The 24,003-nt window shown below is 44.1% G+C and overlaps 1 protein-coding gene across 2 annotated transcripts in view; it reads left to right on the top strand.

Annotated features, from left to right (window-relative positions):
• The window catches only part of RCC2 (regulator of chromosome condensation 2), a 50,197-nt gene that overhangs the window by 7,182 nt on the left and 19,012 nt on the right, over nucleotides 1-24,003 (top strand). For both annotated transcript variants that reach the window (XM_072609052.1, XM_072609053.1), the window contains 7 exons: nucleotides 6,946-7,039; nucleotides 10,200-10,343; nucleotides 15,147-15,278; nucleotides 15,671-15,759; nucleotides 18,837-18,951; nucleotides 21,348-21,514; nucleotides 23,499-23,679. In XM_072609052.1, coding sequence (XP_072465153.1) covers nucleotides 6,946-7,039; nucleotides 10,200-10,343; nucleotides 15,147-15,278; nucleotides 15,671-15,759; nucleotides 18,837-18,951; nucleotides 21,348-21,514; nucleotides 23,499-23,679 — 922 coding nt within the window. The remainder of the gene's footprint in view (nucleotides 1-6,945; nucleotides 7,040-10,199; nucleotides 10,344-15,146; nucleotides 15,279-15,670; nucleotides 15,760-18,836; nucleotides 18,952-21,347; nucleotides 21,515-23,498; nucleotides 23,680-24,003) is intronic.

Raw genomic sequence — 24,003 nt, 5'->3', positions numbered from 1 at the left:
TTAGCTGAGGAAGACTTGAGTTCTAATGTCCCAACTTTACAACCATTGAGCTTGGGATTGTGGGCAGTTTTGACAAATTGGGAGTGGTGGAGTGGCTAGGTGACCTTTAAATTCTCTTCTGACTGTAAATCTGGAATCTTAACCGTTGTGAACTGTGGAGAATTATTCAGTTGGTAGTATGCTGGCGGTGCCTCAGATATGTTGAAGTATCATTTATCAAGAAGATTTAAAAAAAAATTTGAGCAAATAAGTCAATGGTAAGATAGTTCATGTGGCAGAGTAGAAGAAGCATTCTAAATCTCTCAAGCAGATCCTGAGCCTTCTCATGGCTGCTTTCCCCTGGACGTTGGTATCATCATAGTTATTAACAATAATAGTTAGCATTTGTATGGCACCTACTATGTGCCAGTACCGTCCTAAGCACTTTCCAGATACTGAGTCATTTGATCCTCAGCAACCCTGCCTTAAGTAGGTGCTGAGATCATCCTCATCCTGCAGCTAAGAAAACTGAAGCAAGCCAGAGAAGTGACTTGGCCAGGATCACACAACCAGTCAGTGTTTGGGCCTAGATTCAGACTTGAGTCTTCCTGGCTACAGGGCCAGTGCAGTAGCCACTAGCTGCATTATGGAAGTGGAATCATTTGGAAGGGAAGGGAATTATGAAAATCATTAATACTCGTGTTGATATGCTGAACCAATGCTCTCCTTCCCTATCCCCCACTGACGTACTTTCCTGAAGTACTGATTATCAGTCCTTAACAGAAAGGAGGAAATGCCTGTGACCTGAGTCTCACTTGTCCTCCTTTGCTTAGTGCAGCACCTAAAGTCTCTTCTTTGTTCTGTAGCTTCATGCAGGCCTTCCGTTATATTCTCTGAATTTGTCATGCTTTGGCCTTCCTTAATATCCAGTAACACTCTGTTATACTGACTCACCATTGTTTGATCAGCTTGTTCTCCAATCATGGGATATGTTTTATGCTCAGCATTCTCACAAAGAATGCTGCTATGAACCCTGATATGCTAGGCGAATGTTACTGTTGGTATTTTATTATAGAATCCTAGAGGAAAAGCTGAAAGGGACCTCAGAGCCCATGGAAGCCAAGACTTTATCCCACAGATGAGGAAACTGAGGCCTGTGGAGGAGATAGGATATGCTCCATCAAACAGGTCATAATCCTAAGAGGTGGGACTTGAGCCCAGGTGCCCCTCCCACCAGACCGAACTACTGTCTTTAGCCGCAGCAGGAGAATCTCCAGGTTAGGTGTCGCACAAATAGGTAACTCCCTCTCTCCCTCCTTATTCCTTTCTTCCTGCTCCCCTCTCTCGCTCCCTTTTTTGTTTTAGTTTTTTGTTCTCTCTTTTTCACTCTTCCTTTCTTCTTTTCTCTCTTTTCTTCTTTCTTTCCCTCTCCCCCTTTTCCATCCTCTCCTCCCTACTTTCAGAACCCTACAGTACCTGCTGTATGGTTTGGGGTGGTACAAAATCATGTATGAATGGTATGCTCAGATAACTATGATTTTTGTAGGCAACTAGTGTTGTCTGCAGTTTACACAGCCTTAACTATTTGTCTTTTGAAAGCAGAACCAGTAGCTTTTAGCCCTTGCAAAATGGTTTTGTTTCAGGTTCATAAATATCGGTTCAGGCCTTAAAACCTAGACGGTCAGAGTTGGGCCAGGCCTGTCACTTAGTAGCTGAGCAAGCAGAAGGCCAGTCTGCAGTGTGGTGCTTCTGACCCCTATCCCATCTCTCTCTGCTCCTACCATGCTGCCTTGAAAGCATGGGATGTCAATTTTTATGGGTCTGATCTGCACTAGCCATATATAATTTTAAACAGAGAAAATCATTCTTGCCCTAAGTACCCGAGCATCTCTGCCAGACAAACAGACTACCTTATTGTGGTTAATTGTGGCATTTTGATTCAATCAGAATTAGTAGGGACCTTCCTAAGGTAGGTAACCTTCCCTCTAAGTAGACTAAACAAAGTATCCTTGACTGTACACCAGCTCTAAGGTGAATACAGTATAATTTCTCCAGGATAGGGTTGCTGAAGGTTTAGTGAACCCCGAGACAAATCTGTCCAATCAGAAAGGAGCAGATAAATATCTCAGAGAACTGGGCTTGCAGCCTGTTTTAGTGTATAGCCCATTAGGGAATTTATTGTAGAAGGCATTTTTCTGAACAGCCTTGCCTCCTCCTAGGAGAGAGAAAGGCTTCTGAATGAATGTATGCTAAAAGGTTGACTCTCTAACATGCTTCTTGGACTGGTGTAATATTTTACAGGTCCCTTTATATCGGAAATCCCATTTTGTTGATTTGGGGGTTTTTTTGGTTTTTTTTTTTTTTTGCTATTGCTGTCCATCTCAGCCCAGGTTATATGACCAGGGTGTTGGGAGACAGCAAGATGAAATGAAATTCACTTAGTGTTTTGGGGTTGCTGGGGTTTTTTTTAAGTTATCCTGTGGCCTTTGACTGAACAGTATTACAGAATCCACCATTGTCCAGTAAACAATCAGTATACCCCATCAGTGAAACCCGAATTAAATATCTAAGGGTCAAATACCATCTATTCCCCCTTCCCCCTCCCAGCCCTGCTTTTAGCATCCTGATATTCTCTCCACATTCATCTTGTGGGAGGCGTACACTCATCTGTGATAGCTGTTCCATATGAGATGACTATTTTAGGGCTCTAATGAATAAGCTGATGGACGTGGTGTGCAGTTAAAGGTGGTCAGTTTCTTATTTGGAAAAGGGTGAAAAAAATATATATATATAGAAAGAAATAGTTTAAGAAGGCAAATTCATATAGCAGTTATGGATGTAGAGAATGCAAATGTGAAATACTCTAGCCAATCAAGTCATTTTTAAAGCACCTTCTGTGTGCCCAGTTGCTGGGGATGGATCCAGAGGCTGAACAGATTCAGTCTCTGCATCCTGGAAGCTTATCAGTCTTTCTTAAGTCTGAAAGTCTTGGGCTATTGTCAGCAGGTCGATAATTAACTCCTTAGAGTCATTAGACCACTTAAACTAATGAGGAATGAGGTGAAATGTACTTCTTTCCATAATTCATATTTTAGTATTGATGCTTAAGGCCATAACCCAGGTAATGGGCTGATCCATCAAGGGATGCTCAGGCTACCAGTAATACCCATTTTGGTACCTCCCACCTAGCCTCGAGAAATCACGAGGGACAGGCGGGGAAGTCCCCTGCCATCCTGGCAGAGACACCAGCATGTGTTGTGGCAGGCTGTGAAGCCTCAGCCCACTGACCAGAGTCAGCATGGCCCGAATTCAAATCCTGCCTCAGATAATAGCAGTGTGACCCTGGGCTAATCACTGTAATCTTCTTGCCTCAGTTTCCTCATCTGTAAGATGGGGATAAAAAGAGCACCAATTTGCCAAGGTTGTTGTGACAATCAATTGAGATAATGCTTGTAAAGGGCTTAGCCCAGTGCCTGACACACAGTAGGCTTTGTCTGACTTTCAAACATTATTCTAGAGGAGGTCTTCAAGTCTTTTAAGGCAGTGACAAGCTCTTCGATGACTGGGAGCTTTGAGATGATTTTTCCCATTCAAACTTTCTCTCCCAAAGATCTGGTTGGTGCAGTGAGTGTCCTGGCCACAAATGGGTGCTTATTGAGCATTTATTACAGGAAAGGATTTATTTCATTCTTGGTAAAGCGATGTGTCTTGTGGTGTATGTTGTGATGAGGGGTGACTTATAGGAGGTGCATCTTTGAAGTGTCTGCCTGCCCCCTGTGCTTCTGCCCAACTCAATTGATGTCTGGCCTGTGGTCATCACCATCTGAATGTACTTTCTATGGTCTGACTCTCCACTCATCTCCGCTAAGGAGTTAATGTTCTCCCTCTTGTCCAGAGCCTCCAGTGTCTTGGCCATTGCAAGGGCTGTCCCCTAAGCTTGAAGTGCATGCTGTCCTTACCTTGGGCCTTTGGAGGCCCTAATTTACTTTAAGACTCCTGTGTCAGATTCTTAACTTTTGGGGGGCAGTCTGATGAAACCTAGAAGCCTTCTCAGAGTATTTTGAAATACATAAAATAAAATACACAGGATTCTAAAGGAAACCAATTATTTTGAATTAAAGATGTCATTTTTCTCCCATCTAAGTACCAAGATCCCTTGAATCCTCCAGGGGTTTGGGGTCCCAGGTTAAGGAACCTTTGTTCTGCATGAGACCTTTCTCTATTCATCTTCTAGACTCCTCCCTGCCCTGATCTATTATTAGTCCCTAGATTGGAGGTTCCTTGAAGGCAGGGAGGACTTTCATGTCTGTGCTTGTATCTTTAGCACGTAGTGGTACTTAAAAAATGTTTGCTTGATTATACGTTGTCCAACTAAGACAGCCTGAAGAGTCTTTCACCATCCCTGGGTTGTTTCCTTCCCGTTTCTCAAGATAGAAAAGTTGATCTTGGCATAAACAGGTTCAGCATCCTCTCTGTACTCCAGTTCACAATATCTTTACTCGCTCCTACTCCAAGGCCCACCATTTTAGCCAAAGGAGGGCAGGTAACCAGGAGAAACTGGGCTCAAAGTCAAGTAATTGGAGCCTTGGGTGCAGTCAGGGTTCTTGTATCTCTGAGTGAGGTCTAGCTCTAAATAATTTAAGGGTAGTAAGGTCCCCTTCTGGCTGATGCTTGTGCTGTTCCCAAACCCCCTGCCATTTATGAAGCAGGCCTGTGTGGTAATGGACTTATTGTCTCATGCCTGTGTTTAGACTCCAGCCAGAGGATGGGTCAGAGGCCATACCACTGGGAGAACCTGCTAATGTCAGATTTGGGTTGTCAAGTTATCAAGGAAATGGGATCCATTTACTTTGAAAATGTGCTTTTAAACCGTCCTGGACAGGGAGCAGTGTGGTATAGTGGAAAGGGACATTAGATACAGAATTGGGATTTGAGTCTGAGTTCCAACACTTCCGAGCTATATAGACGATGGCAGGTCAGTAACCTTTCTTAGTTTCTTCATCTGTAAAGTGGAGTTGTGAATGACTGGATGAACCTCCTTTTCCTCCTGCAGAATTGGGGAAGTTGGTCCTTTCTACGAATTTCTATTCTCTGTTACTTCTAATTGAACTGAAAGCACTTTGTAAACAAATCTATAGAAATGTCAGTTAATAATTAACTGGATTGTCAAACCATTCTAAGTTGGCATTTGCTGTATAGAGATTAAAAGGGATACATTTTTTAAAAAAGGGAGGGAAGGCATAGTGGATAAAGAAAGAGAACCAGTCTCAGAGTTGAGGAGAACTGTGTTCAAGACATGCTGGACAAGTTGCATCGGCTTCCAGTGTTCCTGACAGTGTCCTGAAGGTGTGGACACATAATTCTATTGATGTTGAGTTTCCTTGTTGGAATTTTCTTACACCAATGAAATCCCAAGTCTGTGCCCAAAAATGTTTTTCCCCCTTTGAACTTCCAAGAAATGGTTTCTTTAAATAAAGCGATGCCACTTTTTTCCCGTGGATGCATTCCTGCTGCCTTTTCTATCCATGTTGGTGAGTAATGATAACTATTATAACTTCATCTTCTTGCACTCTAGTGTTTACGGAATGTTTTCCTCCCCAGGGCCTCACAAGGCAAGAGAGGTGCCTGCATTATTAAAGATGAAACTAGTTTCCATTCCTTTCCATTCCACAGTTGGAATGAACAGACAAGTTTTCTTTTTTACTTAGGTATCATCTCTATCTTCCCCCATATTTCCCTTCTCCTTCTAGAGAACTGCCCTGTGGAAGGAGGAGGAGGAAATTTAAACAAAACCAGACAACAAGTAGGTAAAGTAACACACAAGCCAAGTCTGACGTGGTGCGTGATGTTCTCTGCTTTCGCCCCAGTATTGTTGGTCTTAATGATTTCACAGCATGAACAGATTGTTCGGCAAGAGATTTTATGATCCTGAATCTAGAGTTGGAAAGGATCTTTAAGGTCATTTATTCCAACCTGTTTGATTTACAGAGGAGGAAACTGAGTCCCAGAGAGGCCGATTGACTTTTTCATCTAGAGATACTAAAATAGGATGTCAGAATCTGGCTCCAAATCATATGAATGACACTAGTGGTAGAGTGGGTCCAAATGAGTACTGAAATAAACCAGCTCGAAATGCCAGTTTCTCCCTCAATTCTGGGCCCTAGGGAATCCCCTCATTTCACTTATCACTGATTCCTTTGGACTAATGGAAGAGTAAAATGAATGACAATGGCTTGGAAGGGAGCCCCATCCTAGACCTCCTGGTCTTACTCCCTCTCTTGAGTTCACACTCTTTTCCTTGAAGATTTAGGAGTTGAGAAAAGCTGTTAAGAGGTTTTAGAGGATGTGTGGGGGTCTCTGTCTTCCCTCCCACTCCCCCTTTTCCCTAGTGAGAGATTCTTGGCTCGTGAAATAGTGAGGAGAGGCTAGTCAGGTTTAATGACTATGCAGAAGGGAAGCCCAGTCCCAACCCTGGAAATCTGTATGGAGGTCTGTGCTTGCTGATAGAAAAATGTAGATTTGGCCCTGAGGACAAGCCAGTTTTAATAGTCTCTCTATAGGAATCTGTCAAATATACCTGTGTTAATTCATTTTGCAGGGTGGGAGGGAGGGGATGTAATTTGGTGGGGTTTTTTGTGTGTATTTTTTTTAATGTGTTTTGCAAAATACATATTTAAATAAGAAATCAGAAGGATAAAAAATGAGCCCTGGGCATAACAAGTAAGGTGCTGTGTGCAGGAATGGGATTACATGCATTAAAGCGCGGGAGATTAGGTTGTGTGATTGCTGAGGGCCACTCGAGCGAGGCCTGAGAAGCAGGCCAGCTGGGTGTCGGTGACTAACGAGGCATTATTCTTTTTGCTTCCTGCTGTCTGCTGGAGAGTCCTGCAGCGCTTGGGAAGTCTGCCCACAAAGATGGCATTAAATGGTGATGCATTTCTCCTTTCTCCTCCCCCTCCTTTGTAGAAACTTGAAGGCTCTAAGTGCAGAGGGCAGCTTTTGATTTTTGGGGCGACTAACTGGGACCTCATTGGTCGGAAGGAAGTGCCTAAACAGCAAGGTAGGAGAAACAAAGCTTGTCTAAAAAAACGAACAACAAATCTCTCTCCTTGGTTCCCCCTTCCTTTATGAACAGAAACGAGATGGGCCTCTCTACCTGTGGGATGTTTATTTTAATAAAAAGGGAGGTAATGAATAGTCCTATGACATTGTACTCCAGAGATTCCAAAGTTAGACTTCAAAACGTACTCATTTTGGAGGGTGCTGACTTTCTGGTAGAACTTGCTAGAATGCATGAACGGTGAAAGGAAGGCCTCAGAGGGCACCTTTCTCCCCCCCTTTTCTCTTCCCCACCCCCTAGTCACTTCCAGAAAATGGGTATTATTCCTCTCGAGGACACCAGCTGGGTTACCAGTCCTTCAAGAAAAAAGCCCACTTGGCTCCCTTCCATAGTTTGATAACGTGCTTTCACTTGGAAAGATCCCAGAGTACTTTCCAACATTGCTTTCTCCCAGTGGGCAAATATTTGCACATCACCACTCCCCAACAGGACTACATAAGGAGTTGAAGAACAGTCAACTTTGACCTGAAAAGGGTCAGAAAGGTGTAAAGAGGGAGACTAGGGGTCATTAGCAGAATGAAGGGGCCAGGGCTACCTTTCTCCTAGTGAAGATGGAATCTTTATAACAAGCCAAGGCTTTAGTCCCACCCCAAAACTGGAGACATTGGTGGCAAATACCGTCCACAGTGTCCCTTTACCAAGCCTTTGGCTCACACTGGCTCTAAGGGGTTGGAGACCGAGTCCTCCTTTTTTTTGCAATGCACCATCTTGTTAAGGTTGAGTTTTCCCCTAAACGTTTCTCTGGATGGTCTGGAATTAGGTTCCAAGGGGATCCCCACTCTGCTGGAAAATGAGATGAGGAAAAAAGGGAGTAGCATCTCCCATCTGTGCTAAGGAGCAGCTACATAAATGCTTTTTTTTTTTTTTTTTGCACAGAAATCCTGAGGGAAGGTAGGTAGTGGAGACATTGTGCCCACTTTCTGGAGGAGGAAACTGAGGCTCAATTGGAGGGTGGCCTGGAGCAGTGGGAAGAAGGCTTGTTATCTGTGTGACTCTAGGCAAGTCATTGGGCCTCTGTCATGTGTAAACTGAAGGAGCTGCTCACTGTGACTCCTACCTGGTCACCCTGGCTCCTAATCTGAATGAAGGCCCCCAAGGCTGGGTCGCCTGACTCCACCAACGCCTGATAACTGTTTCCTCTACCACGAGTTGTCTCCTTATATAAAGAAAGCAATTTGTTTCCCTGCCTCCTGTTGCAGTTTTGTTTTTTTTCATCGGGGAGGCCCACCCGTTATCAGTGAAGGCCCTCCCCACCACCATCTGACCTTGGGTGTGTGTCACCATGTATCTTGTCAGATCAGCTACTGTGTATGCCTTGTTAATTTACAAGATAACACGATGATTCATGCTGCATCTCCATGATTAGTATCCGGCCCTATAAATTGGGAGGCCAGGAGAATTCACAATTCAGGTCCACACTGACCTCGAAGAGCCTGGCTCTGCTGCTAGACAGCTAATGTGCCTCTGACCCTTTTTTATGAGGGTTCCTCAGGAGGCCAGGCAGGGAGAAATTCTCTCACACCAGCTGATTGAATTCCACTAGTTTATATTCATAGCTCTGCTAGGCAGAAGGATGCTCCAGCAAGTCAATGAACAGCCAACCTGCCACCTGTGAAACTGTTTGACTTGGCAGATCCTGTTCAAATAGAGCACCCTTTGCCCCCTTGGTTTTGTGTGTTGTGTTGGCCTCAGACTTGGGTCAGGCACATTCTAGAAAAGAAAAAAGTCACACTGACATTGGCTTTCTTTTCATTACAAGACTCACTGTTCAGCCTTGGTCTGGAAATTGTTGATCTTGAACTTTAGGGCAAATGACTTGTCTCTGGGCCTCAGTTCCTTCCTCTGTTAATGTGAGGGAGTTCGCTGAGATAGTGTTTAAGGTCAGCTCTAATGACTTTTAAAATGAATCTGAATGGGAAGAGCATCCCTACTAGCGAAGGCATCTTGACTTTGAGACCATGTCTTCCATTTCCCCTCTCTGCTAGTATCAAGGCTGGTGCAGATGATTCTAGAATGAATGGGTTGTTGTGGCTCTGCAGGATGGACTCCATTCCTTTCAGTGATTGGTCCTGGGTCTGTGCCTGAATGAAATAGATTTGTGTGGTATCTCCTGCTGATGGGGGATGAAGGTGAGGTTGTAGGTATAGACTTATATGATCATAGACTTCCCTGAATACATGCAAATCCTTCCTGATGGAGCCAGAAAATTGATTGTTGGTGCCTGGCTTTTAATCACTGCTTGCACCTAGATCAATGAGACAGGAAGCATGAGCTAGCACAGCAAGGTGACAGACCCTGCCCAAGACCTGCTTCAGTACTCCTGTATTTTTGGAATCCCAGGAGCCAAGAAATGAAGAAATTCAAACCTGTTGCTAGGCTTAGAATTGTGAGTAATTTGGTGTCTTGGAAGGACTGTCTTTCTCAGGGTCACAAGGTTGTAATTTGTGAAGCTCCTGCTTCCTTGCATTCTGTGGTACCTTGGTGGCCTTCATTCAACAACTCGTTGGATCTGGAAGAACGTAAACTCCTGGAGGGCAGTGACTGTGTCTTTTTTATTCGTTGTATCCACAGTACCTACCTTAACACTGTGTACATAGTAGGTGCTGCTTAAGGACTTGTTAAATAAATGTATCCAGTACAATTCCTTCCATGTAGTAGGATCTGTTCAAGTCTTTGTTGAATAAATTTAGTACAGTGCCATGAGCACAGTAGGCACTACTCAAGTGTTTGTTGAATAAATGTATCTAGAACAGTGCCACGCACATAGTAGGTGCTGTTCAGATGTTTGTTGTGTAAATGTATCCAGTGCAGTGCCATGCAAATGGGAAGTGCTGGCTAAGTGCTTGTAGGATACATTATGAAACATAGAAGGTACTGGCTAAGTGTTGATAGAAGGAATGTATTCTCATGACAACCTTTTGATCTAGGTAAAGTCCCCATTTTGCCGAAGAATTGAAACTTAGGGCCAACACCAGTGGCTTGTGTCCCAGAGAACATCTGTTTGTAGGCTACACTTTTCTTTTGATGATTCATTCCCTTCATTTGGGGGTGTTGGGGGATGCACCAAACAACCTAACTTGTCACCTGTTTCTTATTGCAGCTGCTTACCGCAATCTGGGGCAGAACTTGTGGGGGCCCCACAGATATGGCTGTCTGTCTGGGGTTCAGGTGCGGACGGTGGTCTCTGGCCCTTGTGCTGCTCACAGTCTCCTCATCACCACAGAAGGAAAGCTGTGGAGCTGGGGTAAGTGAGAAGGTGTCTGGAGGAGCCCTCACTCCCACACTTTGGTGCTTGTGCCTGCCTTGTCATTCTAGTATCAACCTCCAGGCCCGGTTGAGAGTGGTGCCCTGAGCCTCCTATGAGGGGGGGGGGCAGCCTTTGTAATGGTTTGTTTTAGAGGGGGCTAACCATCCTCTGGGCTTCCTTTCTTCACTTTCCCTTTTTACACCAGGCATAAATAAATCTGTTTTTCACCTTTTGGTCATTTGTAGATGATCAAATGTTTCCTTTCCTTTGTTGTCTGGAGGACAGGCTCTCCCTCCTCATCCCCTCCCTCTCCCTTAGTGTGAATCCACTTCATTTCACCTTCCTCGCATCCACCTCTCTCCGATTGGGAGGTGCTGTACAATTGAATTCCCGTCAGAGGTGCGTTATCATCAGCCAGACTGGCGCCTTCTTGCTTCATAGCACAGTGTGACATAAGAGCTCTGTCCTTGCTGCTCAGCCCCACGCTGGCTTTTTGCTCCCCCGCCTCATTCTATTATAATATAATCCACAAAACATCCTTCTTCTGCCGGCGGCAACGTGCCTCATTTCACTCCCAGGCAATACCTCGATATTGGTAGCAATCACAAGGCCCTTTGCTAGTGTTCTGTGATGTACAGAATGCTTGCTGCCCTGTCTGGAGGTAGCCACTTTCTTTAGCTTGGGGCTAATTACCTGCTCACCTGCTCAGTTCCCAAGTGGTGGCTTTTCCCTTGGTTCCCCAATCTGTTTTCTGAGTGGTTTCTTCCCTTTTTTCTTTTGTTTATGTCCCTGGGTAAGAAATACAGCTATTATAGTGGGGGTGGGGGGTTGGGTTTGCTAAATTCAGATCTTGCTCCAGGCACAGCTGTGTAGTGCTGGGAAAATCTCTTAACCCAGGGGTGGGGAACCTTGAGGCCACATGTGACTCTCTGGGTCTTCAAGTATGGCTGATTTGGTCAAAGGGCCGTACTTGAGGACCAGATGTGGCCTCAAGGCCACAGATTCCCCACCCCTGTGTTAACCTCTGTGTGCCTCAGTTTCCTCATCTATAAAATGGGGATCATAGCAACACCTACCTTTTCCAGGATTGTTGTGAGGATTAAATGAGATGATATTTGTAAAGTGCTTGGCATCTGTGATAACTGCAACTATGGTCAACGATGGTGAGGATGTTGTTATTTATTGTGTCATGGTGTATGAAGCCTCTGAAACCCTTCTCAGAATAATATTTTTAATTGCATGAAATAAAATCTGTAGGCTTACAAAGGACACCAGTTCTTTTGAAATTAAGATGTAATTTTTTCCCTCAGCCAAGTTCATGGACTCTTGAAAGCTTCCCAGGCTCCTGGGTAAGAGACCCTGAAGCAGGGGATCACAAGGCCCTCCCAGAGCCAAGATCCTATGACGCTGAGGGCATTGTGCCTTTTTTTTTTTTTAACGTGTCATCAATGAAGGTATTAATCAGGGCTGAGATCTGTCCCAGGGAGCTCCTGGGATCTCCCAGACCCTCTCTCTGCGTCTGCTGGCATCCTTCACCACTCTTTGTTTTTGATCCTCTGGCCAGCTTTTCATCCACATGATGCTATTTTTACTTCAGTCTGTTTGAACCATTTTTTTGCAGTTTCATGAGATGCTTCACCAAGGTCCAAATACAAGAAACATCTGTTGTGTTCCTTTGGCTGCTAATTTTGTAGTTCCGTTGAAGAAAAAAACCCAACAAGTTTGTTTGGCCCAAATTTATACTTGATGGCCTCATGATGACATACTTAGACCGGTTATAGTTTCCAGTGTCTCTCAGTTACTTTTAAAAAGACAAGTCCCTTCCCACAAGTCACTGTATCCAAGCCTATGTAAAGTGATTTTATGGCAGACTGTGGATACCTAGGCCTCATGCCTTTTTAAAGGCACCTTAAGTAGCCTGGTAGTTTTTTTCCTTTGACTATCTAAGAGCTAGACGGTACTTTACAGGCTGTCCTGTCCAACCCCCAAATTTTACACATGAGGAAACTGAGGCCCAGGGGAGTGAAGGGACTGACCCCAAAGTCCAAAGTGGGATTTTGATCCATTTCTTAGGACTCTTAGCCCAATGATCGATCTTTCAACTCTGTGAGCTGAGGGCAAACTTGCTTATACTACAGAGAAGCTGATAAAGATCAGAGGGCAACTCCAACCTTCCCCACATCTACCCTGCATTTGAGTGCCCCCTTTCCACCATGATGGAAAATTAATACTTTGTAAGGTTTTGGAGGTTTTTTGACTGCTGTGATTTTAGGAAGTATGAAATGAATACTTTTGATGAAACCCCTGGAATTTATCTCACAAGCCATTTATTATTATTTCAAGATCCCCACCAAAAAACACTTGATACCATTTGGTGAGACTCTGGGCTTTGTCCCAGGTAGGAATGGGTGGACAGAGAGTCGACTGTACTTGGCTTGAAGTTTTCCAAAGATAAATTCCATGACTTGGCCCTGGCTGTCACTCTAGTCTGTCCCATCCATTTCTTGAGTGTTAAAATGTCTAACCTAAAAACACCTTTTATTCACGCACATGCTGAGAATGTGGTAATCATCCACGTATCTAAAGACCCTCATTCAATTCCAGATGTTCTGTGCTTGGTTCTCTTGCTCTGTCTCCATCAGCTGGGAGCATCATAGCTGTCAAGCTTCAAGGCACTGACTCCCACCTTCTGTGATAGATAAGGAAACAGTGAGACTATGGACCAGTGAACCACTGGCCAAGTTGCTTAGATTGAGGTGGATTTGAACCCAGGTCCTGTGACTTCAGACTTGGGGCTCTTTCCACTGTTCCTCTTCACAGATTTAGCTAATTCTGAGTTAAGGCTAAGGTTAAAATCCCCAGGGATAGAAATCCCCACCTTGATTGTATTTTTACTCTTAGTAATACCTAAACCAAGAGGTGACTGGAGGGGACCAGCCTTGCACCCAGTGCCTCCTTGGGAGGGCAGTTGAATTCCAGAAGTTTGTGTATTTTCTGGAATGAACTTGGAGTATGTATTAAATTAGCTCCTCATCCTTGCACTGTAAGTAACTGTCTTATCATGCTAGCAGAGGAACTGGAGTTGTCTGAGTCCCCCTGGTCCAATGATTCTTGCCCTTTTTTGTGTATGATAGAACCCTGTGGCAGTGTCTGATGAAGTCTGTGTGTAGATGGACTCCTTATTGGGAGGGTGTTTTTAAACATTTAATAAAGGCCAAAGGAAATCAGTTATATTAGAAAAATAATATATAGATTTGATATTAATAGGTATCACTATATTGAAATATATGCATGTCAAGCAGGTTCATGGACCTCCCCCAGATTAAGAACCTTTGCTCAAGAGTAAAATCCTTTGAAGGTGGAATTGGAATGTACCATAGAATCTTTGTCCTGATAGGGCCCTTAAACAGAATGTCAGCGCTTGGAGGGGCCTTAGAACAGAGAAAGTCAGGGCTGGGAGGGTCCTTTGAGATGATCTAATCCAACTTTTCCTCATTTGCCATTTCATAGAGGAGAAAGCTGAGGCCTAGAGGAATGAAGCTATGCAGTCAGTGGATACTAGAGCCTCAGTTTCTGGGCTCTACTAGATTTGAATTCTTCTGCCCCCTAGACCAGTGGTGGGTGTCAAACTCATAACAGGACCCACTAAACTATACCTAAAATAAAAAGTGTAATGTTACCTATATTGTGCAGTATTTTAATTTTGTTAAATATTTCCCAATTATCCTTTATGTGGTTTGGGCACTTGGGAGGCTGGTGGAGCGGGTGTATCTGACTCCTTGATCCCACCCTGGGCAGTGGGCCCTAGTTTGGCTTCCAGGGAGGGGGACAGGTGCCTGTGGATGAAACTCCAGCCTTAGGTGGCTGCTTTGGTTTAGTCACCAGGTTACTGGAGTAGTTAAAGGTTTATAGACATAAGGGTTGGCAGGAGATGTGAACTTCATTTATGAGGTAGATAAAAATAAGAGAAGTGAACGGTGTGATGCCAAGGGACTGTGAGGCAGCTTAGAGCACTGAGAAAATTGAGTGCTGTGGAGGCAGGCTCAAAAACTACTCCTGAAAATAGACCTCTCCCAAGCACGGGGCTAGGGCAAGATGGGCGAACCCTGTGTGCTTCCACACACTGTCTGGTGAGATCTGCTCTGAAGGGGCTGGCACAGTGTTATGTATTTAACTTTGTTTGTATTTCTGTTTCTCTGGATGGATGGATGGATGGATGGATGGATGGATGGATGGATGGATGGATGGATGGTTGGAGGTAGGGAGCACTTAGTGCTTATTGTGTACAAATGCTCAAGGTACAAGTTAGCCTGTTAGCCCTCCTTTGGGGAGAGACGGGCTAGAAGACGTACAGTTGTGTAGGACAGCTGGAAAGTCCCTTAGGGTGAGTGGCAAAGCAGATGATAATAGATCACTTTCTGTGACATTCCTTTAATAAAACTAATTCTTGGTATCGAATTTCATTTCTGTTTCTTTTAAGAGAGTCATTAATTTCTTTTAGACTGGAATCTTAGCCTTCGATCCATATACTTAATTTTTTTTGTGATAATTGCTTTTCAATAAAATCTTTTCTTTGTTTTTTTTCTATTTTGTGCTTGATAGTTTCTCTTACATCTCCATTTCATGTGTCCCCTCCTTCCCCCTCCCAGAGGGCCATTCCCAGTATATTTAATAACATTCTGAGATAGGGCCCATAAGCTTCACCTGACCACCAGAATGTGTCCAGGACACTGATCCCTATGCTGAAGCCTCAGTTTGTGTCTCTTCCCTTCCTCGCTGATTTCCAATTGGTCTTCTCAGGTCGAAATGAGAAGGGGCAGTTGGGACATGGTGATACCAAGAGAGTGGAAGCCCCCAAACTCATCGAGGTCCTCAGCAAGGAAGTGATTGTGTCTGCTGCCTGTGGGAGGAACCACACTCTGGCTTTGACAGGTATGGGAGAGGGTGCTTTTTGGCCAAAGCAAGGCCTGTGGTTCAGGCAGGACTTGAGGCAGGATCTCCAGATGGCCTGGGTGGGGAGCAAGCTGTATCTTGAAGGCCTTTGGAAGCTAGGCCTTAGAACCAGGAAACACCTCTAGGAGGATGAAAAGACTATTTCTCTACTGTTTCCATTTGCAAATGGGAACAAGTCTTTTCTTTGTGCTCTCTGATGGGAGATGATGATTCTGGAAAGTCTCAGCTTATTCTACCTTTGGAACACTGTCTGGTTTCCATTCTCTGGCACGTGATCACTGTGTTTAATTCTTCTGTACTTGAGGCAGCTTTAAGTCACCATCGCATTTGGAATGTTCACTCTCTTCCCGTTTTATTTTATTCCCTCCTAGAAACTGGTTCTGTGTTTGCATTTGGAGAGAACAAGATGGGGCAACTTGGCCTTGGCAACCAGACCGATGCTATCCCCAGCCCTGCACAGGTAATGAGCTGTCTCTTTCCTCATGGCTAGTGGAGTTTGGGGCTTATGGTTTGGTTTTTTTTCTCAGAAATGGGACCTTGCTTTTCTTTGTTTGACATGAAGGCCGACCTGGAAAAAGGCAAGCCTTTGGATGACTTACAGATTCACATCTTATGCTCCTTCTGTTATTTTGTGAACAAAGCTGAAAACTTTCTCTGATTTCAGGCTTCAACTCATAGGCAGCTAAGTGATAGAGGGGATGGAAGGCTATCCTCCAAACCAGGATGGCTTAGGTTTCAGGGCTTACCTCTGATAACATACTGACCTGGTCACTCTGGGCAAATGTGTCCCTGTGGTTGGGGCAACCTCTCTAAGTCCCCAAGAAGGTATTGACCTACATTGCTAGAGTTCCCTATTCCATTGCAAGTCACCATTCTCATCTTTTGGCCTTTATTAACAGATCCTTAGATTTCTGTGGTGTGAGCCTTATTTCTACTAGTGCTGCTCAGTGACTTCATATTGTGTGACTCTTGGCTATATGTTTCTAGAATTCTACCATAAAGGATCTATCCAGACTGTCAGATGGATAGATGGGAGATCTTGAGCAAGTCATTTCCCATCTTTGGGACTCTTGTTTCCTCTCCTAGGCTGTCAGGACAAGGTCTACAATTCTGTGTCTTTGCGATCTTTGCTATCACTTCTCTGATTCTACCTAGCACAGATAATATGCTGCCACCTTCTTATAAGCCCAGCTTGCTCCTTTCCTTACTTCTGGCTTATTTTCATCTGAGATGATGGTGTTTCATGAGTTGTCACTGTGTAAAGTCCCAGGAATCTTGGCTTTAGTTTTGTCAGTAGAGAGTGGCTTGGGTTCAGTGAAAGCATTGCCCAGTTTTCCCCATGAACCCCAGCCTCCTTTTAGATAGTTTTGACCTCAGTTCATTGTCCATCCCTAGGACTTGCTTGAGAGAGATGGTGTACCTGATGGACTGCTGCTCATCTAGCGTCAGTGCCATCACATAGGCAATGCCCATTCTTCATCCACTTAGTTTTCACGATGTGGATGGCTAAGATGATCTCTTTGGTTTGGCCATGGATATTATCAAGATGACTGCCTTACCGCTTGGTGACTTGAGCATTGGCAGCTTCCCTTTATTTCATCTTCATGAGAGCTGTTGTTTACTCTTTACTTTACAACTGTTCACCTTCTGTTCTGTAGTGTGCATTAGTGTTTCTGCTGCCATGCAGGTCATTATTGGTCACAGGTTGCAGAGGACATGAAGATTTAATTTTTAAATGGAAAAAAAATGTGCTTGGGAACCCCTTTAGTGCTCATGCAAATCTGTTTCTAATTTTGAAATAAGCATTTTAAATAGATCTTGGTCAAGAAACCATTCGCTTGAGTACCCACAGAGTGCCCAGTACAGTGTTAAGGGTACAGAGACATTTGTGACATGGTCCTGTCCACAAGTGGCTTACAGATGAGTTGGGAAGGAAAACAGCATAGAGATAAAAACAAACTGTTATAACACAATTATGCAGCGCTTTGCTTTCCTAAAAGCGCCCTTTTTTCATAAGTAGTACAAATGTTACGTGCATTTTGCAGATGATGATCCTAGGGCTCAGCGAGGGAGGTTACAGGTAGGGACAATCAGAACTGGAGTTTCTGACTCCCAAGTCCAGGGCTCTTTCCGTTAGATGTTGGCGTGTTTGCCATGCCCAGGGAGCAGCACATACAAGGTAAGGGGTAAAGGAGCCATGGATGCCATTGTTTGAATCTTAGAAAGTTAAAAAAAATCTTCAGACAAATGCGTCTGTGAATTTGAAGGGAATTGAAAAACTCATTTTTGGTTGAGTCTGATGCTTTCTACTCTGGATTGTAAACTGCTTGAGAGCATGTCTAAGGGCATTGTGTATCTGAAAGACTTTTAGTAAATTTTGGTTGAGTTCTACTGCATTTTCAATTGGTTGCTCCCATCTGGAATCTAGTAGGAAATGGGGGGAATGAGGGGCCAGGGAGAATGAGTTTTAGTAACCTCCACCTCCAGCTGGGGGCAACTGGAGCATTGTTAAGGACGTTGGCCTTGGCAAGTGTTGGCTTCCAGTCCGTTGTCATTTGTTGCCCGTAGGTATGACCCGGGGCAACCTTGTCCCTTTTTCTGGGCTCTCTCTTTTTCTTTAAAGTTTGACTTAACTGACTGGCCTCTTAAGTTTCCACTTGGGTAGAATTCTGTGATCTTTAAAGTTGGATAGGTGGGAACCAATCATCTCAGTCAGCCTCGAGGAGATTCCTGGGTCATGGAGAAGGTGTCTGAAATCCTTTTAATTACTTCCTGAGCAAACCCATGGCCTTCCCCTCTCTGGTTGTCGGTCAGTACAGTGACCCATCCCTCAGCTTCTTGCTCAGAGGGATTTTCACATCCTGAAGTAGAGGACAGTAAGGAACTCCATCTCCAGATACTCCACAGTTGATGCCGGAAGGTTCAAGGATGGATTGGCCAGGGTTTCTTCCTCCTTCCCTTTGTTACGGTTACACGAGCTCAAAGATGAGGTCAAACTGGAAGAGAGTCTTGGAAAAGCTTTTTTTGGGTGATAAATTTAAACCCCGAGGAGTAAAGCAGTGGTTGTTTTTTTTTTAATTCTTTGTGTACTTACCTCTCTGTTCTTCTGTGACCATGTCTTTCAGTTCCCCTTCTCTCTTCCCAGATGCATCTCTTCGTGCTTCCCAGACCTCTTTCCCTAAGAGGTCCCCTTGTTGATCCCCTTAGATTCCCTTGATAGCCTTGTCAGTTTCATGGTCTGTTTCAAAAGGGTGAGCAAGATTTAAGTTTATCTTGTCAGTCATACGTTCCCTTCCTCCTCTCCAGCCTCTCTCTTCTCTCTTTCTCCTGTTCCTCTTCTCTTCCTCCTTCTTTCTCTTCCTCCCCTATTTTTTCTCCCTTCTTCCAATTCTCTTCTTTTGTCTCTATCCTTCCCCTTTCTCTCTTCCCTTCTTTATCCATTTCTCTCCTCTCATTCTCTTTTCCTCTTGCTCTTCTTCCCTCCTTTTCTTTTTCTCTTTTAATTTTAAAACCTTACTTATTGTTTTTTCTTTCCAGATAATGTACAATGGCCAGCCAATTACCAAAATGGCTTGTGGGGCTGAGTTCAGCATGATAATGGACTGCAAAGGAAACCTCTACTCCTTTGGGTGCCCTGAATATGGTCAGCTGGGTATGGCAGCCTCTTCTTCTTAAAAGCTTCTGTTATCTCAACTGCATATTTTGAACCAGAAATCAGTGAAGGCTAAACATACGTGTTTTAAAAGTGTGGTCCATTGATCTCGGATAATAGCTGTTCACGACTAAGTGCTTGTAAACTTCCAGCAGACTTTCAGTGCATTGTAACATGAGATGTGGAGGGTGGAGTTCTCTGCGTAGACACCCAGAGTCAGAACTTGACAGGGTCCCCAACTTCGTTTTTGTTCTCTAGGGGCAGGGCATGATCTTCTAAAGTTCATGGTCATTCATATCCCATTTCATTTCCTATCCTGAGCCAGGAAAGGAAAAATGGGAAACCGAGCTCAGAGTACAGGAGATGACACCTTAGCGTTTTTGTTCATTTGTCTCTGTCCTCAGTTATTCAATCATTTGCCTCATTAACCAGGACATTTTTCATCTCAAACCTCCCCAAAGAGAAGACCCAAAACATAACCCTGTTGCCCAGAGGGCTCAGGATGATTAATAAAATGTACTCTATGAACTGGCTCATAGCTATGCTGTCCTGGCTGATCTAGTAAGGACTCGAGGTGTCTGCTTCATTCTGAGGTGACCATCTAGACTAGGAGTTGGCAGATTAGGGCTGTCATTTTCAGTCCCTTGATCTAGTCCAGGGGTGGGGAACCTGTAGCTTTTTGAATGAGTTCAAGTTTTACAGAACAAATTCTTTTATTAAGAGAATTTGTTCTGTGAAGTTTGTATTAAGTCAAAGGGCTGAACCCAAGGACTTAGAGGGCCACATGTAGCCTCAAGACTGCAGGTTCCCCACCCCTGATCTAGACCCTTGAGACTCAAGTCAGGTTTTCCCAGACCATGGAATAATGTAAAACTACATTTATCTCAACGCCAGCCAGAAATGAGTAAACAAAAGTGAACCAAAGTGTATTATATTGGAAGGGGATTCTTAGAAACGGAGATCACCCAGGAGACTCCTTAATCTTTTATCTAATGATGTGTTTAGTGCTTAACCAAAATAAGTATGTTTCCCTGCCCTCTGTAAACACTCAACATACTAAGGAGGACCTGTCAGTGCTGTATCCCAAACAAAAACCCTTTATTATTCAGTCCACAAAGTTTATGTAGAACATTAGGGTAGGCGCTGGGGACTGGGGCAGACAGAGGGAATAGAAAGTTTAGATGAGACCTGGCCCATGCCCCTTAGAGTTTACAAGACAGAATGGGCAAATAGTGGTAAGTGTGTTGGAAAGCAAATAGCCACCCCAGGTCTGGGGGTGGTGGGCTCTTTTTGATGGAGATCAAAACAGACTCAGTGACAGAGGTGGCATTTGAGCTGGACTTCAGAGAATCCTTTGAAATTCAAGGAAGTTGGGAGACAGGATGAAGGGAGAGAAGAGAGAGAAAGAGAGTGAGATAATATCAACTCCAGGGGACTGGGTAAGGCACTGAACAGCCAAGACACATTGAGAGTTACAGAGAATAAGTCTGACTTGGACTAGAGTTCCTAACAAGGGAGTCAGATGAGACAAGACTGGAAACAGAGGCTAGAGAGAGTGGTAGTAGTAAGAAGACCTCCTAGGAAGCTGTTCCCACCATCCAGCCGCTATGGTTATCAAGGTCAGTACTAAGATGACAGCATTGAGGCTAGAGGAGCTGACGGGTGCCAGAGACAGGAGAGCAAAGGCCTGCCTATATGATTGGATTGGGTCTAGAGATAAGGGAGGAGTCAGAAGAAACTCAGAAATTTACATGGTATTAAGTTGATTTTTGTCCAGGAGAAATTAATCTGTGTAGTTACCTACTCTACAAACTATAGCCTTTGCTGGTCAGCCAAGCTTGCTTTGAAATACTTTGGGGTTCTCAGCATATTTGTTTTCCCCTGATTACCCTAATCCAGAAAGCTTTCCTTTTATGTTTGTGCTACTGCTTTGAATATGCTTCTGTGTTTTGGATGACCCCTGGGTCAGACATCTTAGTTAACTCAGACTTGCAAAGCAGCCTTGTTTTACCTAACTGAGCCTTCCCTTTCAGCACTCCAGGGGTAGGTGGTCTGCAGGATGCCTTGGCAGTACAGGTTTACTGAGAGTTAAGGCCAGCCAGTCAGTAGGCATTATTAAATTATTAAAACACCTGCTCTGTGTCAGGTGATGGGAATACCGTCCAAGTGAAAGGGCTGCTGCCCTCAAGGAGTTTACAGTTAATCAGGGAGAGGGCATGTATGCCTCCAAGTCACAGTCCATGTCACTAGAGGACTTTGCCTGCACCCAGTCACTTTGCACTCCCTGATCCAGTGACTTTGCTCTGCCCCAATTAATAATGAAAAATGGGCCATTGCTGGTCTGTTTTACCAAATATTACTGCTTTTAAATCTTGGCTATCTCTGTATGGTGGCAGGACACAATTCTGATGGGAAATTCATTGCCCGGGCTCAGAGGATAGAATATGACTGTGAGCTGGTCCCCCGCCGAGTAGCCATCTTCATTGAAAAGACAAAAGATGGACAGATTTTGCCAGTTCCCAATGTCGTGGTCCGAGATGTTGCCTGTGGCACCAATCACACGGTAAGATTGGCTTTTTTTTTTCTTTTTTTGCATTGTCACCTTGGGAGAGTTACATCCAAACAAGTGAATGGTGGTCCACATCGGTCTCCATATTGGTTTTGTTAGGAAGTAACCCCATTGGGGTATCCTTGACATTATTGGACTGATCTGAAGACCACATGCTGTTAAGGGAGCCTCTAACTCATTGTATGAGCAGTACACCACTGTCTGTGCACCTCAGCCTCCTTATCTCTGTGGGGTCATATCTGTAGTTAGAAGAGGAAGGGAAGGTATCTTTGAGGTGAAGTCCACCTCCCCTCATTTAGAGAGGAAGAAAAGCGGATACAGAGAGGATGATAAATTCACCTGCAAGTGACAAAGATAGTATTTTTACCCAAACCCCTCTTGGGCTCCAAATTTTCACTGTGTCAGACTGGGTGGGGCCAGTAGGGATTCCTAAAATAACTTGGCCATGGACTCCATGGGACTCTTGATATAAGACTGAACCAGTTCTAATACTTGTGCAGCATTGCGTCTGGGAGGGAGAAGGGAGGGAGTCAGCATGGAGTCAAAGGGCAGTGAGTGGAAAGAACGTTGGATTTGGAGTTGGAGAACTTGGGTTTGAATCTTAACTGTTTTTTAGTATATTCTTGGCCTGAGATAAGTCAGTTGAATTTTCTGTAACTATAATATCCTCATCTGAAAAATGAAGGGGTACCTTTCCAAGGTACTTTTACCTCTGAATCTTACAATCTTGTGACCCTAACCCATGTTGAAGGGTATTTGGGACAATCTTGGCATAAATTAAGAGAAAATTAATCTTATTATCCACCCAAATGGTTACATATGGTGGAATATTTTTGCATAATTATGCATGCATGGTACATGCATATTTTTATATTTACTATTTTAAGGGGAGAATACCTGCTGTTACGGACATTTTTTTCCCCTTAACCAGCCCTTCTTTATTCATACTGCATAGAAGATTATGGTTTGGGTAATACTAATATTTAAATAAGCTGTAATTTTATCAGTTGACCAATGGACATTTATTGAGCACTTACTATGTGCCCTATAAAGAACAAGAATGAAACAGTCCCTACTCTCAAGGAGCCTACCTTCTGATGGAGAAAGCAGTGAGTATACCTGTAAGCATATTCCCACGCTGGCAGTATGGCCTTGAAACCGGGGACACTTGAGTGTTCAAGTCCCATGCCTTTGACACTTAATTTCTGAGTGACTCTGGATAGGTCCCTTACCCTTTCATTGCTCTAGGCAATGGTCCAACCTAATTGGGGAGATGCTGTGGTTTCCAGGGTCTCTTTTAGCTCTGGAAATTACGTAACTGCTTTGCTCCCACCTTGGGCTTCACCGGACCAAGGCGGATTGAACCTTTTAAAGATAGGTTTTTATGGATAGCTTTTGGGTTACATCACCTACATTTCCCTCCCAAAGAAAAAAGAATCAGCAAAACTGATCAGTAGATTGATTTCTGATTATTGGTGATTTATGATGTAACAGTCTGAAAAAGAAGAGGTTAACTATGAAGGGTGTGTGTGTGTGCACGCGTGTGTGTCTGTGTGTCTGTGTATGTGCGTGTGTGTCTAAAGAAGGATCCAGAAAGTGCTTGGCCTGTTTCCCTGTTCCTTTGTTTCTTCTGCAGTTTAATCAATATTAGAATATGAAATGGAATGAACTACTTGGCTGTCTGGAGATATAACCTTCTTGCTTTCAGATACAGGAGGAAAGATGGGTGACTTTGAACAATTAAGATAAAGAGGGGAACTTGGCAAGGAAAAATAGTGGATTGTCCTTGGACTCCGTGTGTCATCCCAGTGCGTATTCTTGTGTTTGCCGCCTCCCAAGGTGCTATTCTCTTCTGGCCTCTGCTGTCCTACCTGGATTTGGAAACAACAAGCAGTCCTTCATTTGGGATCTTGTCCCAGCCACTGACAATTGACTCTCTAATTTTAGCTTTGGGTTCTCTTGTCTTCTGTCCACACAGCTGGTTCTAGACTCTCAGAAACGTGTTTTCTCCTGGGGGTTTGGAGGGTATGGCCGGCTGGGCCACGCAGAACAGAAGGATGAGATGGTCCCTCGCCTGGTGAAGCTCTTTGATTTTCCGGGCCGTGGGGCCGCACAAATCTACGCCGGCTACACCTGCTCCTTCGCCGTCAGTGAAGTTGGTTAGTGGCTGTTCTTCCTGGTTTGGGCCCTGTGTTTGCAGGTGTTAAGAACAGGATAATTCCACCTTTCATAATCCAGTGCTCCAGCAGGGGGACAGACAGACAGAGAGATGTTTCCCATTTTTAGTATTAGGAAAGAAAGTTATGTTTGCTTTAAAGCAGGTTAACACTTGCATGGTGTGTTCAATACAGAGCTAGCTTAGATAGAAAGCCTGGAAGACATGAGTTTAGGTCTTACTTTTGACAGGGTGCTTAGAACATAGAATGTCAGAACTGGCAGGGCCTTAGAACACAGAAGATAATCCACCTCTTCGACATTTTGCC

The sequence above is a fragment of the Notamacropus eugenii genome, chromosome 5 (genome assembly GCF_028372415.1).
Source record: "Notamacropus eugenii isolate mMacEug1 chromosome 5, mMacEug1.pri_v2, whole genome shotgun sequence".
NCBI lineage: Eukaryota > Metazoa > Chordata > Mammalia > Diprotodontia > Macropodidae > Notamacropus > Notamacropus eugenii.
The sequence above is the reverse complement of the archived record's forward strand: the minus strand, read 5'-3'. Positions and strand labels throughout refer to the sequence as shown.